Below are 17817 nucleotides of genomic sequence, written 5' to 3'. Positions count from 1 at the left end.
TCAATTTCTTTGCCTGGCCAAACCAAAAAGGAGGACAAATTCCATTATCAGGTACATAGATTTTTAATGAAATAAAATGGACTCGGTTGTTCACCATGAAAATTCTCCTTCCAGCTGTTAGGATGAATTGAAACCCTTATAACAATGAGGCTGGACCAAAGCATTGGTAAGTGGTAGAGTTCATAATGCAGAATGGGAAGCCCAAATTCCATCTTTCACATAGCCTACAAGATTAGGAGTCTAATTTCCATTCTGCTTATTCTGCATCACTTTCCTCCCTAGGTGTGTGATGTGGATGTCAAAGTATCTTCTGCTCATTGCCATTGTGTAATGAATTAACTGAAAATGTAATGGCTTAAAATATTGGTCATAAATTTGGACAGGGCACAGAGGGAATGATAGTCTCCTCTCCGTGGTGTTAGGGTCTTCAGATGAGAATACTTGTCAACTGGGGTAATTTGGTTTCATGAGCTAAAGTGACCTGGAGTTACCTCTGTTGGCTCACTGGCCATTGATGTTGGCTATTGGGTGGACTATCAGTGGGATCAAATAGGATGGCCATTTGTGGCCTCTCCACAGCATGGTATGCTAGACCTCTTAGAAGGTGGCAAGTGCTTCCAAAGCAAATATCCTGACAAGGCCAAAGCTTCATGACCTTTTATGACATATGCTTAGAAGTCATGCAAAGTCACTTTCAGCCCATTCCATTGATGACAAGCAAGTTATGAGCTCATCCACATTCAAAGGAGGGTGAACAGACCACATATCTTCATAAGAAGAATGCCAAGATGTCCTTATAGAAGCCATGTGGATAGGGGATATTGGCATGGTCATCTTTGGAAAATAAAATCTGCCCCAGTATGTCAGAGTTGCTTCCTGTTCTGTGTTGTTGCTCCCTGATCCTTAAAATACCAGTTAAGAAAATGCCTTTTCTGGAAAGAAAAGGAAACTGTCAGGACCTCCTGAGACTAAGCCAGCTCCTTGTGGTTAGGAGTCCCACGTGGAACCTTGTACAAATTCCTCTGAAATAGATGGACTGCACAATTTCCACCAAGTGTGTCTTTGGAGCATTTCCTTTCTGACCTTGAAGAGGTAAAACCTTGGATGATTCTTAATATATTACAAACATAACTAACAAAACTAAGACTCCTAAACAAACTACATATCCCCAATGGCTTTGTCCTAAAAGGAATAAGGGTAAGTGGTTAAAAAAGCTTAAGAAGTGGGACTTCACATGTAAAAGTGAAACATTTTTGACACTTAAATGTAAAAGAGAAGTCCACATTTAAGATGCTTTCCCTCAAGTCATCTGAGTCAGTTCATCTGAAGTCATCATTAAGAAATTTTTCTTCTGAGTCAGTTTGACTGTGTTGATGACCAAGTATTTACCTTCTAGAACATCTAGTACATTTCACCAAAAAAAAAAAAATTATCAAATTGACAAATGTCACTGAATCAGAAATACATAGTTTCATAGTCATTGCTGCCAAGAGGGCACTCATAGGGACCTAGCATTGCCAAGTGAATAGGGCCACCATGTTCCCACGCCGGGTTCTGGCAGGGACTCTCAACTTCACTTTGATCTCTCTCACATTGAGACCACATAGAGCGGACTTCTGTGAAGTGTGTGGTCTTATACACATTAGTGTAATTGCACACATTGGCACAAAGATGGGGTTATGAGTGGATTCTCACCAGGTGAATAACTACACATCAGTGGAAGCATAGAAGTTTCCTCTATGGATACTTCAAAGTGATAGTGTCTTTTTTTATGACAATGAATTTACTTAATGGCTGGCAGCCCTTAGGTAGATCGAGGATAGGGGCTGATCCCTAGAAAGACCAGGCAGGATCCGAGGGCTGAAGACTGAGTTGAGCACCAGTGGTCAGTGGTGTATCCAGTCATGCTCATGCCGTGAAGCCTCCACCAAGGTCAAGGCTCAAGTACGTCAGGATAGATGAACATGTGGCAATTTCTGGAGGTGGTGAGCCCTGAAAAGACCTGAAATCTCCTCTCTGCTTGTTCCAGGCATCTCTTCATCTGTACCCTTTGCAATATCCTTTGTAATAAACCACTAAACATAAATAAGTGTTTCCCTGAGTTTTGTGAGCTACTTGAGCAAATTAATGTAACTCAAGCAAGGAGGAGGTTGTGGGAACCCTGATTTCCAGTTGGTGGGTCAGAAGCCCAAGTCGAACAACTGGGAGCTGGTGACTGGCATATGAAGGGGGTGGGATCACAGTCCTGGGGATGGAGCCCTCACCTGTGGGAACCAGTGCCATCCCCAGGTTGATAATGTCAGAACCAAATTGAATTAGAGGACACCAGCTGGTGAGGAGGAGTCCTCACCCTTTTCAGGGTCACAGATGTCCTCTGTGTCCATTGTGGTGTGAGAGCACAGGAAAACTGGTTTGTTTTTCCAACCCGGTGTCATAGTCCTCTTCCATGTGGTCATTTAGGGATGCAGGTGAATGAGGACTCTGCCTTCTTTAACGAGTGGTTTCCAAGGAGATCCTCGGAGTTCTCTCCATTCTCACCAGCCAGGCCGGAAAGTGGGAGAGGCCCAGGGGAGCACAAGTTGTCCAGCAAATCCATGAAGACAATTTCCCAAAGTTATTGTTGTGTTGTGGCACTTTTCATGAAACAGAGACACAATATATACTTCCAGGAGCCACATTTACATTTTAGGAACCACAATATGAAAAAACCAAGGTAATCACATGGCTTTTCTTCCTGGCTGCATGGTCTTCTTAATGGAGGGTGTTCTTAAATCACAGATATCAGACTCCTCCCTTGGCTTCCAATCATCATGTTAGGGTGGAACCTGGGTAGCTGCATGTTACAAAATTCCACAGAAGATTCTGAAAGAAAGCCAAGATTGGAAATCACAAACATAGGAAAAAATATGGAAATGCCTACTGGCATTTAAAATGTAAATAACACACATAACACATTGACTATCTTGAAATGAAATAGATAATATTACACCTAGATGCATGATAGTAAAAAAAAATCAATGTACTTTGAAAATTCTCATATAAAAGATGAATAATATTGAACTCATTTAAAATAAGATGATATCTATTTCAATGTAGATATCCAGGCTTAAGAAAAGTAGAAAATGCAATACAGTAAGTAAAATGCTTTCCTGTATTCAGAATGAATGTTTGGATATAAGATGATCAGAAGCCTTTCTGTCCAAGTACAGGCCTAGGAAAAAAGCAGAGCTAGAGATGGACACCAGAGGAAGAGGATGAAAAACTAACCATAGCCTATTTGTACATGATAAAAAGAGAAAAATAAATAGATCTAGTAATAACATGCCAAGAAAAACCAAAGAGTGTGAAGGTGAAAGAAAAATTAGAGAGTGAAGTAATTTTACCTACGCTGGGCACTATTCTAAGTTCATTGTCAAAGTGACTCCCTCTCTGTCTGCGTGAAGATTCCATCTCACTCCAGTCAGAATGGCAGCCACCAAGAATACAAACAATGATCAACACTGGAGAGGATATGGGGGAAAGGGAACACTTTTACATTGTTGGTGGATTGCAAATTAGTACAACCACTATGGAAGTCAGTATGGAGTTTCCTTAAAAAACTAAAATGAAACATCATATGACCCACCCATACCATTCCTTGATATTTATCCTAAAGAACTGAAATCAACATACTATAGTGATACATGCAGACCTATGTTTATGCAGCACAATTCACTATAGCAAAACTATAGAACCAGCATAGGTGTCCATCAGTGGAAGAATGGATAAAGAAAATGTGGTATATATACGTAATGGAATTTTATTTGTCTATAAAGAAGAGAAGTTATGACATTTTCTGGAAAACAGATGGAACTTGAGAACACTATGTTAAGCAATAGAAGCCAAACTCAGAAATCCAAAGGTTGTATGTTTTCTCTTATATGTGGAGTCTCAGAAGAAAAAGAAAGGTGTGTGTATGTGGACGATTCCATGAAATTCACTAGAGACAAGGGACAGGTGGAGGGAGAAAGACAGGAAATGAGAGATATTGAGGGTTGAAATTGATCATGACTATTACATTTTGTGCTTGTATGAATATGTATTAAAGAATCCCACCATTATGTATAATTATAGTGCACCAATAAAAAGATGGAAAAAAGTGATTTCCTTTGTTATGATGTAGGATGAGAAAGTGCCAACTCTCCTATCTTAATAGGATAGGATAATGGGATACATTGGGATGTTGAGAAACATATCCTAATATCCCACTACATTCAAGGCAGATATTTAATCAGTCTCTTAAAGTTAAAAAGGCCTTAGAGACTAGATCCTTTGGCTAGGCAATGGAGAAGAGATGATAGATTGGAAAAAGTAATAGCCATACACAGAGGAGGTATCAGGAAGTACATGGGAAACTCAGGAGACAGTGCCAACATAAGACAGAAAGAATAAGAATCCCCAAATATCTTAAATATGTACTTTTCACAAAATGGATTCCTTTATAAGTAATGTTATAAAATTACTTAAAATGTATAGGAGGCAATAACACAATATTCCACTGGTGTTTACTCTTTTACAATCATCTGTTCTAGTTTTGCTTAGAAGAGTCTCATATCTCCTCTCTATATATTCACAACCAATTGTGGTTTTATTTTTTGTAATATCTGCAGAGTAGCCCTGAAATCATTCAACTGAATGTGCACATGGAAAGCTTATACAATGCCCTCAGCTGACAGACTGCATGAAGAGAATCAGTTATTTAATAATTTGAGAAAATGCATTCTGCTTAATCTTCTCTCTCTATAAACCAGTTTGTGTACTAGACTTTTAAGTACAGCCTGTGAAAGCTTTTGAAATGGTGTGAGTGTGTGTGTCTGTTGCTGGGATGAAACCCAGGACCTTGCCCATACTAGGCAAGTTTTCTACCACTGAGCTACACTCCCAGCCCACTTCTCAAAATTTTTTCTTACAAATTTCTATTTGCAATAATTTTTATTGTAGGACTTTCAAGAGATGTAGAGATTGGAAAAAATCCTTGTTTGTCTGGGGCTGTCTTGTGCATTGTAGGACATCTAGCACAGCCCCTGCCACCAAGTGGCAGCAGCAACCATGAGCTGTCCCAAGACTCCATCAGGGACAGGACCACCCCCAGGAAGAACGGTAGCTGAGGTGAAGCCCACTAGTGTGGGTCATCAAGCCATTGGGCCTCAAAGTCACTTCTGAGCCAACACACTATCTGGCTATTTGGCTGTGGGAACAGTTCTCTGCAGAAACCCAAAAATGCCAGCGTGCTGATTCATCACAGGGTCCTCGATGAATGCTGGGCATTCCTCCTCATCCAAGCCCAGTGACAGTGTCCTGGCCCAGATCACTGACAGCTGTGGACTTAGTCTTTGCTATTTTTTCCCTTTGAATCATTCCCCCTCCCGTTCCCTCTTTTATCAAGATGCCATAGACTGAAGAACTCTCCCAGGGCCTATTGTCACATTCTTCCTTTTGGAAAAGGGGAGGGGAAGGGAATGTGGCCTTGCTTGAAGAATTTGTCCTCAAGCAGCTGGTAAGCCAGGGACCCGCATTGGTCAGTTCTCTACCACAGTGCCCCCCAGTGGAGGCCAATGGCAGGGCAAGTTGGGGACCCCAGGGGCTGCTTGTGCTTCCTCCGGCCAGTGGCAGACAGACACCTGTGTGCTGCAGAGCCAAGCCTACCTTCCCCCAGCTTCCAGAAGCCACTACTATCTAGAAAAGAGCTGAGGAATAAGGAGGGGATTGCATGGGGTGAAGATGGAAAGGGAAGCGGGAAGAGGTGTCTATGCAGGAGAAGGTGCCCGAGAGCAGAATCCAATTCATGAGATCCAGAGAACAGGAGAGGAAAAGTCAAGATCTCTTCGCATGAGGGTCTCTGTGTGTTTGTACTTCCCATTCTTCTCTACCAGCGTGTTTCCCACAGACTCTTTCTAAATCTCTCAATGTAAGATTCAGAGTAGGTAGAATCTCAGATCTGCCTACCAAGCCAACCATGGGCAGGGACATGCAAATGGTCTTTCTTTTCTCCCCTGCGCTGTCTCTGGGATTTGGACCCATCTCCATAGTTGCAACAGTCTGCCTTGCTGCAAGACTCTGAAGGCTCTCAGTGTCTGCTCACTGGCTCCTGCTGCAGGGAGCCAGGGAGCAGCCTTACCAGCAGCCCTGCTTTGCTCTTGCTCATTGACAGTGGTCGCCAGTGATCCTGAAGCATTCTGGGAATTTGGATTGCTGTTGCTTCTCAAACGGCTCCTTAAGGGCAATAGGCAGCAAACATGAACCACATTCTGCTGGAAAGGCCCCAAAAGATGATGGCTGCTGTTGTCAATTATTGGCATTTTTACAGGGCTGTATTTTTATTTCTAAGTATATTTGCACAGCTAGGAAGCATCTGCTGACAAGGATGAGATGATAAGCTGTACTGGTGCCAGAGCAGGACTGGAAAAACAGGCTTGTTCTGAGAATGGCCCACATCTCGAGAGTCACTGTTAAGAAAATCCTCTCTACACAGGCAATATCTGCTCTTAAAATATTAACACTTGAAAGGAAATAAGGCATGGAATCCCTATCAAAGAGCACAGTGATGCACACAATAGGTTCTCAGTTATTTGTTGCTGGATGAAGGACCCATGCAGCCATGCTCATTGAGGGGGACAGGGAATTGGCAGACCAAGAGAAGACTTGACTTGCTCAAGCCTCAGTGCTGCCTCTTTTACCTCCACTGGAAAGTGCTTCGTTGAAATGCTGGCCCCCAGAACTGGGGAAGGTCTAGAGTGTGTGCTTTGCCACTGAGCCCACAGTAGGAGGAGAAGTGAAGCACAAGGGTCAAGCAGGACCCTCTGTGCTGTTTGACCCTCGTTTCTGGGTTCCCTTGAACAAGAAAGGGGTCATTGGTGAATGAGGCCAGTATCCTGGGTGGTAACAGAAATGGAAACTGGTAGAAATTGCATCATTCAAGTTGGACTGACTTAGCCTTGTGGCCTGGGTGGATTCCCAGGATATCCAGTCCATGGCAGGACCTGTAGCAGATGAAGCTAGACTGTGGATAATGACATAAAGGACAGACCTCGAGAGGCAGAACCCATGGGGAGCTTAGCCAGGGCCACCCCTGACCCCAACCCACCCTTGCATATCTCCATGCTACGTGCTACGTCCAATCCAACCCCATGGCTACTGGACATTGCCCATTTTTCTGATAGACACATTCTTTCTCTGTCAACAACCCACATGAAATGTAAGTGAAGGAATTTTGCAATCTCCTTCTTATCCCACTTCCCGTCTGCTGCTTGCTTATTATGTGCTTTGTTTATTTTGGATCCATGTGCCTCCAGGTACCAAAAATGACTTGATGGTATTTGATGGCATGCTAGCCACTCTTATTTTGTTGTTTTGTTTGTTTTAAACCTTAGCCATTTTCTATTCTGGGCAATTACAACTCTGCTTACTATAAGTTCCTCTATGGAGGTGTTTTCTTTAATCCCAACCCACAGACTGCTGCGTGGGCATAACTTTTGAACTACATTTAACAGTATTAAGTTGGGGGCTGCAAACTAGGAAGATTTTAACTTGAAGGTGCTGGTGAGGAGAGGGGAGGAGAAGTTAGTCATGAGATGGCCAGTGAGCTGAATGAAGGGAAACCAAAAAATGGTGCTGCAAACCTATAACTAGGAGAAAAGCTCTGTGCCTTCTACTCCCTATATGATAGTGTGATTGAGCAGGAAGCGCTTATTTCTGGAGGTTCAGCTGATAGAAAATCTGTGGTCCCAAGACATGCACATTCCATCCAGCCCTTCTTAACACTCCTCAACCCCGCCCCCCCACCTTGTGCTGGGGCTCAGCTCACAATTTACTGGAATAGCCAGGATTCTTTCTGCTGAAAGTGGCAGAAACTCAACTCCTATTATCTTAAGCAAAGAGAGAATTTGTTGATTCACATGTTAGGAAGGATGCTATGAAAGCTCAATGATCAAATGAAAACTATATAAGAACTAGGGTCTTGTGACTGAATAGAAACCTCTCTCTCTCTCTCTCTCTCTCTCTCTCTCTCTCTACTCTGCTTATTGCTGTTAAGCTCCTTCTGCAGATCAGAGCTCCATGTACTGGAAAGAGGGCCATTTAAAGCCCTATACAGCATTCTCATCTCCTAGCTTAGCAACCCTAGAAGAAGGGGTTTCTAGCTTACAACCTCCATGTACAACCTCAGAAGAGAGGTGTCCTGCAGCTGTGGCTCAGTGACAGAGTACTTGTCCAGAGTGAGCAAGGCCCTAGATTTGTACTCAAACATAAGAAAAAAAAAAAATTCCAGAAAGGGTCTCTTTTGTCTAGCTCAGGACTGGTGCTGTCCAGAATGAAGTGCATGGTGGTCTCAGCTGCAGTCCTGACCCTACCTGTGGCACAGAGAGCTGGAGAAAGGCAAGAGAGGGTTACCTGGAGTAGAAACAGCTATTTCCAAGATCCTCTGCACTCACCCTTATCCTAAACCATCAGCTGACACTGAAAAGGGCTTAGCCCCCAAATCTCAATGGAAACACAGAAGCAAAGCAAATCCTACCTGGAAAGCCACCTTCCAGTCACTTAGCCAAGCAACCAGCAGGTCTCCTAAAGTCTGCCTTCTCATCACCAGCTGTGTTATCCAAGCTTGGTACCTACTGTGCAAGCTCGGTAGCAGGTCAGAGCATCCCTCTGCCCGGAAAAGAATCAACAGTGGCTTCCCCACAGGGTTGTGGTCAGTGTTAAATGGGCAGTTCACACCGGTGTCAGATAGATCCCAGAAGGGTGGCCAGTGTCCCACCGCCCCAGTGCTCACAGTTCTATCCTAGGAATCTTGACTCCGACACGGGGGGCCATATTGGCTTCTGGGGGCTCCCAGACTTGCGTGTTCATTAGGAATTTCATGGAGTTGCTTGGTCTTAAATGGTTCTAGAACGTTGCTACGGCTGTACTGCTGGGCTCTGGCTCCTTATTTTGTCTCCTGGACATTCCCAGTCCCCAAAACCTCATCCTCCTTGAGTCTCTCTTTCTGTGCACATTCAGGAGTATACACATTTCTGTCCAGCACTCTGAAGTCTCTGGAAGAAAAGGACCACATCCACCGGGTCCTTGACAAGATCACAGACACCTTGATTCACCTGATGGCCAAGGCAGGCCTGACCCTGCAGCAGCAGCACCGGCGCCTGGCCCAGCTCCTGCTCATCCTCTCCCACATCCGGCACATGAGGTCAGTCAGCCATGGGGCCCCCGGGGAGAGAGCTAAAGGAAGCTTGCCCCAGCCCTGTGTGACCGCTGGCTCAGGAAGGGGGCCACTGCCCTTGGGACAGTTCTGGGCACATAATAAGCTCACATGTAGTGCAAGAACTCAAAAGTAGCGGCAGAGGCGGATAGTAATGCCTCGCCTGTCAATCAATACTGTTGGCAAAATGCCAGGGGCCATACAGACTCCGCTAGCTCTCAGCACACGTTGGCAAGGGTGTGTGTGTGTGAATATTTCCAAATAGTAATCAAACTTATCATCACTTAGATCTCTCTCCTTTCTAGAAAGTATGACCTGACCCTTTAGACCTATTCTTCTTAATTGTTATTGCCCATTTCATTAACCTCCTGCCCAAATAGACCGTAAACTCTGTGAGGCTATGATCACAATTTGTCTTACCCTGTATACCCAACACAACCTAGCACAGTGCTAAGCACATAGTAAAATGCAATGAATATTATTTACAGATGAATCAGAATCTCTCTATGCCAAAAGGTAAAGGTGGCCTCGTTTCTTTTCTAAAGAATCATGAAACTTGGTTGCCAACAGGCTTAGGGGATGCCATTCTCATAGGCAGAGCTCAGCTTGCAGCGAAGAGATGAAGAAAATATGGATTCTTTATTGTTCACGATAATGACAATGATATGAAATGATAGCACTAGAGACAGGTACCATGGGTGATAAAACCTGCATGACCTTGAACTTATACAAGGACCCTAGGAATCAAAAAGAGGTATCTTTGAGGAAAGGACCAAGATGTTTAGAGGGAGTGGAAATTGTTCATTTTCAAGGGACCTTCATTCAATCTTTAGCTGAATGATTCAAATGGCAAGAAATTTTTCCTATAAAAGTCCTAGTTGTCTCCTTTCTGGAGACAATCTTGCAAAATTGTTAGATTCTTGAGAAAAGAGAAGTACCTTTTTTCCTTTATATACCCCAGAGTGCTGTAGATGAATACTTACATACAAAATGTGCTCATAAAATTATAACCGAGTGAATGAATGAATGAGAGAATGAATCAGTGAACAAATGAGTCCTGATAGGTTTTCCCCTTCCTATGAATCTGAAATTCATAGGTAAAGAATTACACTTGGGAAAGTTGGGAGAAAGTGATTACAATCTCTGTTCTCAGGATTCCCCAAGAATCCCTGTGTAGCAGATGAAGGACTCACACTGCCAGGTATAGTAGGTGATTGCACCAGGGTAAACAATCCAACCCTTTCCTGTCTTTGCCTTTTGATGAGCCTCCTAGAGAAAGAAGCAGGATATGGCTCAGAATATCATATATCCTGCCGGATTACCTGGTGTAGTCAATAACCTTACCTGGAAGAAAACAGACCGTCTTTTACTTTGGGCTAGGAATTTCAGGCATGTTATAGAAATCCCACACCCCATGGATGTGTTTAATTGTTGATAGGAATTGATGACTGTTCAAATTCATTAACAGCCTGGCAGCATTAGCAGGCTGAACTGGTTAATATCAAGTATATTGGCACTAGACATCCAGCCCTGGCTGATTTTACTGGGCACAGCAGAGTGGAAGCTCTGTTAGAATTTCTTTAGGAATTGTGTGAAAAACTAGAGAAAGATGCTGTTTTATTGAAAGCTTTGAGCGTCCCACCCCCTCACTCTCTTTCTCTCTTCTTCTTCTTCTTCTTCTTCTTCTTCTCTCTCTCTCTCTCTCTCTCTCTCTCTCTCTCTCTCCCTCCCTCCCTCCCTCCCTCCCTCCCTTCCCATACCCCTCTGTCTCTCTCTCACTCATACACATGTACAAAATAATATTTTGGTGCCTCACGACAGCTAATCTAAGTCCCAGAACTCTGTTTCGTCAAGCGTGGCTCCAGCCATATGCTGCTATTCAAAGAATTTGACACCAGATTTCATCTGACTGTAAATGTGATTCATTACATTGCACAAGCAAGACAGTGGTGGATCCAGGGGGCATTTAACTTTAACAGCATCTAAATTAAATAGCAAAACAGTAACAAAATAACACATTATCTAGGATGGGCTGTAGACCTGGATGACTCTGATGCTGGGTTTCCACGGCAGGACCCCAAGCTGTGCTTGCGTACCCCCCCGCCCCGCCCCCAACACTGCAAATATTTTCCAGGACATTGTTTTGGTCCTGTCTCCTCATGATACATATTTTCTTTCTTAAGAAATGACAAGCTAGATAGTCATTGTTGCAGCCCCCTCCCACCTCATGCTGTGGTGAGAACAGCAGAGAGGTGGCTGGTGGAGGGTAGAGAAAGGACATGTGACAGAGAGGAGTGACATCTGCCGATTTACCCATGTTTGCGGGACACTCACCAAGTTCCGGACATAGTTCTAGGCTATGGTAGATGACAGGACGGACAGATCCTCTCCTCCTGTAACTTGTACTGTGCTGGGTTGTGTGTGTGTGTGTGTGGAGTGTGTGTGGAGTGTGTGTCTGGGGGGGGGATAAACACACATGAGCACACAGGAGAATTCCAAGTTGTGTTAACTGTAAGAAGGAAGACGCAACAATTCACAGAGAGCAGCTCAGACTGTAGGCCCAGGGCCTCGTGCCACAGGGGTAGCGGAAACTTCCCAGAGGAGGTGACATTTGAAGATTTGGGGAAGTTCATCCAGGGAGAGGGATTGGCAGGTGCAGAGCCCCTAAATCTAGGAGGATCCTAGTTCCTTTACGGGACAGCACAAAAACCAGTGTGGCTAAGGAGTGTGAGGTAGGGACAGGATGAGCACCATGAAGGAGGACAAGAAAGGTCACTTGGGCCTTGGAGAGTGTGGACAGAAATTTCTGTTTTGTTCTGAGTTTGCTGGGAAGCCATAGAGAGGATTAAGCAAGGGAGCTTCTTGGACAGCTTCAAATATCGTGGTTTCACTCCTGCCTGGCTGTACCTGTCCTGTTCTCTTTTTACATGTAAAGGTGAGAGAGGGGAATGGGGTCTCATGCCAGGATGAAAGTCACCTGCGTAAACAGTACGCTGTCAGTGAGGTGACTGGAGGGAGAGTGGGTTTGTGGGGGGTGGGACTGCCCTTGTAGGATGGGAAAATGAAACACTAGTGAAGATAGGTCCCAGACGGGGGTCTCAGCAGTCCTCAGGTTTCTGCAGATGCCGTCCAAAGATGGGTCTTTAAACGGGAAGGAAGACTGGTTTACAAGCATCCCTGGAGTTCCTCTTACTTCCCCTGGGAATTTCAGGTGTCCTGGGGCTCTGCTGGTGTCTAATGCGGTCCTCTCTGTGCCCCTTCCCCAGCAACAAGGGCATGGAGCATCTGTACAACATGAAGTGCAAGAACGTGGTGCCCCTGTACGACCTGCTGCTGGAGATGCTGGATGCCCACCGCCTGCACGCCCCAGCCAGCCGTGGAGGAGGGTCCCCAGAGGAGTCTAGCCAGAGCCTGCTGGCCACCACGAGCTCCACTTCAGCACATTCCTTGCAGACATACTACATCCCTCAGGAAGCAGAGGGTTTCCCCAACACAATGTGAGAGCTCTCTCGGCCTCTCCCAAAGCTCTGAGAATCCCTGCAGCATTTTACCCAAGCCAAGCATCACTTTAGCGGAATTCTGTCTCCTGCACACACCAGGCATGCATCCACCACCAGTGGCTTTCTAGTATGAGTGGCCGTTCATTTGCTTGCTCAGTTCTTAGTGATACATCTTCTGTTAGGAACAGCCAAAGGGAGTCCAAGGCCAATTCTTGGTAACAGCTCTCTTCCCCCTTTGCTACCTGACTGAGAATGAGGATTCCCATAGCCCTTCGCGACTGAACTCAACCTATGAAATGACTGTGCATTGAAACTACTTGTTGAGGCCCAGGCCCGGAGAGTGGCCATTTCACTTCTGATAAGCACTTTGTGATGGCTCCAAGAAAAAGCCTCAGGAAAGAATTGATAGTGGCTCTTTTAACCTATGACATTGAGAAAGCTAGCTCAAGGGTTCCTTAGCATCCTCTTGTATTCCTATAGTCATGTGTCACTTTATTAAGGTGATGCCTTTATCATTTTGTTCTGTTGCATGGCTGTAGCATTATATTTAGTGATTGTCTATTCATTTCACCTATAGGAATACAAGACACACACAGGGAAGGAAGACCCCCTGATTGTTAAGATCATGTCAACTTGCTGACATCTCTACTGCTGTATTTCTAGAGCACTACATACAGATCATGGGTTCTGGCTAATTCTTGCTTCCCAAGGCCCTGTGGGAAGTCAGCAAGTCGATTTCAATTAAGTCACCCCCACACAGATCAGTGTCTCTGTATGAGGGACAAGCTCGAGTTTTCTGTTTTAATTTTTATTTTATGGAAGCAAGCCGTCTGCCCCCAGGACATGCAGTGAAACAGCTTTCAGAACTTGTCGCGGTGGGGGTCTCCTATTTATCAGCAGAGGGCGCTGTACTTGGATCTTCCTGGTGTGAGCTCCACTGAATTTTAACATGTAAGGCCCATCAGGAAAAAGGGGAGTTTCAATGAGCCGGCTTAACTCCTGGTGTTTGATTTTTTTTTTTTTTTTTTTTTTTTTTAGCCCTGGGGCATGGGGCTAAATAGTAACACTGCATGATGATTGTGGCTGCTCCAGAGGAAAGAAAGCAGGGGAGAAACTGGATAAATCTGTAAAGCAAGGTCAACCTTGCTCAGAGTGGCATGGCCACAGGCTGCAGCTCCCAGGATGCATCTCCCAGGTCCTCCACCCTGCAGTGCACAGCGGGCTGTTCTAGGGTCCACAGGGTAGTCTGCCCTTCTTGCTTTCTGAGTGGCCTTCATTGGAAGAACAGCAGTGGATAGCTGTGTTCCTAAAGTTGGCCCAGCATGCTCCTGGCAGGGAAGGAGGGAAGGAGAGAGGTGACAGGAGCACTGGACTCAGGCTGTGGGGGCTGGTGAGACTGCACATGCCCTTGGGAAGAAATCAGCCCCTCCCCCACCCCACCCCCATCTCCTGTCCTAAAACTTCATAAGCCAGGAGGAGACCAGCATTGGGGCCTTTGCTTCTTTAATGCAATTGTGGGTTATTTCCTTTTTTTAAGCTAAGAAGTAAGTTTGATTTCCTTCCCTGACTTCATAGTCTGTAATTCGAACCCCATTGAGAGGTGACATGTTTGCCAACACCCCTGGAGAGCTACTAGGCTTCTCTTGGTATGTCCTGTTTGGAAAAGCAAGTTTGATTAATTTCTGGTTGCCCAGTTAAATTTCTACCAAAGGACTGGGAAACTGGGAGGGCCAAAAAAAAAAAAAAATTTTTTTTTTCCATTTATATGAGCATCTAAATTTGGGGGCAATTTTATGTATCTGCATTAAGAATATGTTTAAGAACATAATTCTTTTGTTGTTTGTTTAAGAAGCACCTTATATAGTATAATATATATTTTTTTGAAATTGCATTGCTTGTTTATCAGACAATTGAATGTAATGATTCTGTTCTGGATTTAATTTGACTGGGTTAACATGCAAAAACCAAGGAAAAATATTTAGCTTTTTTGTATACTTTTCAAGTTATCTTGTCATGTATGCAGTTATTGATGCCTGAAACCTGGTGATTATTCATTTAAATGAAGATCACATTTCATATCAACTTTTGTATCCACAGTAGACAAAATAGCACTAATCTACATGCCTATTGTTGGATATTGAATGATAAGACAATCTTATGTAGCAGAGATTATGCCTGAAAAGGAAAATTATTCAGGGCAGCTAATTTTGCTTTTACCAAAATATCAGTAGTAATATTTTTGGACAGTAGCTAATGGGTCAGTGGGTTCTTTTTAATGTTTATACTGAGATTTTCTTTTAAAAAAAATAAAAAACAAAATAAAAAAAAAAAACTTCTAGGACTATAGATGATGTAATACCAGCTAAATCCAAACAATAATACAGTGGAGGGTTTTACATTATTCATCTACTGTGTTTGTATTCATGTCAAGATACTACTACATTTGAAACGGGCCAAGAACATTAGATGGTTAAGATGTTAGCCCGGGAGTTTCAACAATTTTGGAAATCTCTTTTTATCCTTATTTGAAGTGTCAATAATGAGCTGCTGACATTTTCCAGCTGATGTTGCTATAGAATATAGGGTAGATTTTGAATAATTTTTCCTGTCCTTTCCCCCCACTTTGAGCCAACTTAAAGTTTGAAAGACATGATCTACCTGGAGGATACAGATAGGATGGGAAAGTGGGTTTAGGAGATTGATGTATGGGAAAAAGGGGCATAAGAATATTGAAAGTATTCTGGCACCAAATTTCAGTATTCTACTTGTGCACTGTAATCCAAAAATAACTAGCTCCATTGACAGCCATTTCCAAAATGGCGGCTTGAATTCTGGGGAAGTAAGTGGCATTAACAGTGACGTCCAAAGAATAGTTAGGGGTCTGAGTTTCTTTTACCCACTGCCTAGCTTGCTGTAATGATGCTGTAATGCTATCATGCAGAAATAAGGAGACTAGGTATTCCAAAGAGAAGACCCTATTGATGGAGATTGTGAAATTCAGCCCATAAGGCAGTGCAATCTTCGATAGATTTCCCTAGTAGTCTTGCAAATGTGCTTAACTATGCCATGTCTTATGCCTTTTGGAGGCTGAATAAATAAGTGACTTACTGATAATTTACTCTTAATCACATTGAGGTGTTCTGTATTTAAAATTTTACTCATTGAAATGGCCCTTGATTTAGGCCATTGGTTTAGAAGACTTCTATCGCTACATGAAACCAATTATGAGTCCTTTCCTATTAATACTTTGCAACTCTGAGATGGACTGTGGATACTGGGGATGATCACTAGGACCATAGTAATGACTATATATTCACAGGAAGATCTGCTTGGGGAAACTAGTTCTTTGAAAGGCAAATAGAGTTACAGAGTAGCTCATAAGGCAAAGGTGATTCTCTTCCATGCAAGTCTTGGGAGGTTGATCCAGATAACACTGCACACTCCCTAGATTAAATCCCCCGAAAATTTACTTACTCTTAACTGGAGCAAATGAATTTAACTGTGGTCCCAAATATCCATCTTTTCATTGGTGTGATTATGCTCTGTTTCTAGCTGCATTTCTTTTCCATTTAAATTAAGGTGTGGTCTTTTATTTAAGTCATTTAAAATTACTTTCTAATAATTGCTGCCTCTATTATGGCACTTCAATTTTGCACTGTCTTTTAGAGACTCAAGAAAATTTTCTGTTCTTTCCTTTTTTTTTTTTTTTTTTTTTGCATCCAAATGTGCCTGAACTTTTTAAATATGTAAATGCTGCCATGTCCCAAACCCATCTTTAGTGTGTTTTTATGAGCTGTGCACCCTGGAAATAACATTTAGTCCCATGAACAGGTGCCTAAGACATGGACCCCTTTGTGATCACAGAGAGGTCATTGGTCATAGAGACTTGAATTAATAAGTGACATTAAGCCAGTTTTTGTTCTCTCACAGATATAAACAATGCTTTTGGTGCACCACATATTCTTCAGTGTAGAGCTCTTGTTTTATGGGAAAAGGCTCAAATGCCCAATTGTGTTTGATGGAGTGATATGCGCTCATGCTGATGCGTACCGTTATTGATGTGATTCCATTTTGTCGCAGCTTTGCTTTGTTTAATGAAACACACTTGTAAACCTCTTTTGCACCTTGAAAAAGTAAAGAATCCAGCAGGATGCTTTAGCACCTGTAAAACATTTTCTCAACCTATTTGATGTTCAAATAAAGGATTAAACGAAAGATTGAATTTTGTTTTCTTTTGTTTTTATGCTGTATTTGTTGCTAATAGTTCACTACTGTTTCATGGGAAATCAAGGTGATTGGAAGATCTCCTGCGCGCCCCCACTGCAGGGGTATGACACTGACTTCAGGTGTGTAGACACTGGCGAGGCACCATCACATGCAAGTTTTAGGATCACTGGCAATTGGTTTTTCAGAGCTTCAGGTTATCAACACAATGGTGATAAGCCATCATCCATTTGTAAGATGATGAGGAGGATTAAATAAGTTTCTCCTTGAAATAACTGTATTCTATTACTTAGCCCCAACTTCTTCCTGTAAGGGTCCGGTGAAGCGTCGGAGGAAGAGAACACCAAGAGACTAACTTTATGCAATGTGCAAGAGGGAGTTTATTAGGATCCGGTTCAGCGCGCTGAGTCCCCAGGCCCACTCGCACAAAAAGGAAGAGCAGCCCAGGGCCCAGAGCGGAGGTTAAGCTGAGCTTAAGTACACCTTTTGGAGAGGGCGGGGAGGGGGGGGCTTTGCATACATCAGAACAAATCAACAGGAGATGCGGGAAAATTGAACAACAACTCTGAGTCAAGATTAGCACATTTACTGGCGGGAACAGATTGGACCGGGGTGATTGGTTACTTTTAAGTGGGGGGGGGGAATATTTAAACTGATTGGTTCTGGGCCCGTGGTGCCTAGTGCCAGGCGACTCAAAGTCCCAAGTTATCAGACCACCAGAGGAGTCAGTGAGAATGTTTACTGGGGCAGCTCCGGTATTGTCCTACAGCTACAGAGATGAAAGGTTCCGGGGTAGCCGAGGAATTTAACATATCAATGGTCTCTTACTTTACAACCCAAGCCTTGCAGTTTAGAAACTTCACA

At 43.5% G+C, this 17817-nt stretch overlaps 1 protein-coding gene across 4 annotated transcripts in view; it reads left to right on the top strand.

Moving 5' to 3' along the window:
- The window catches only part of Esr1 (estrogen receptor 1), a 379003-nt gene extending 362059 nt beyond the window's left edge, over positions 1 to 16944 (top strand). For all 4 annotated transcript variants that reach the window (XM_076858124.2, XM_076858121.2, XM_076858123.2 and 1 more), the window contains 2 exons: positions 9034 to 9217; positions 12496 to 16944. In XM_076858124.2, the coding sequence (XP_076714239.2) occupies positions 9034 to 9217; positions 12496 to 12730 (419 nt within the window). In that variant the 3' untranslated portion in view covers positions 12731 to 16944. The remainder of the gene's footprint in view (positions 1 to 9033; positions 9218 to 12495) is intronic.
- The last annotated feature ends 873 nt before the right edge of the window (positions 16945 to 17817 follow it).

Source organism: Callospermophilus lateralis, chromosome 6, assembly GCF_048772815.1.
Source record: "Callospermophilus lateralis isolate mCalLat2 chromosome 6, mCalLat2.hap1, whole genome shotgun sequence".
In the NCBI taxonomy this organism is placed as follows: domain Eukaryota; kingdom Metazoa; phylum Chordata; class Mammalia; order Rodentia; family Sciuridae; genus Callospermophilus; species Callospermophilus lateralis.
This window is presented reverse-complemented; position numbering and strand designations above follow the sequence as displayed.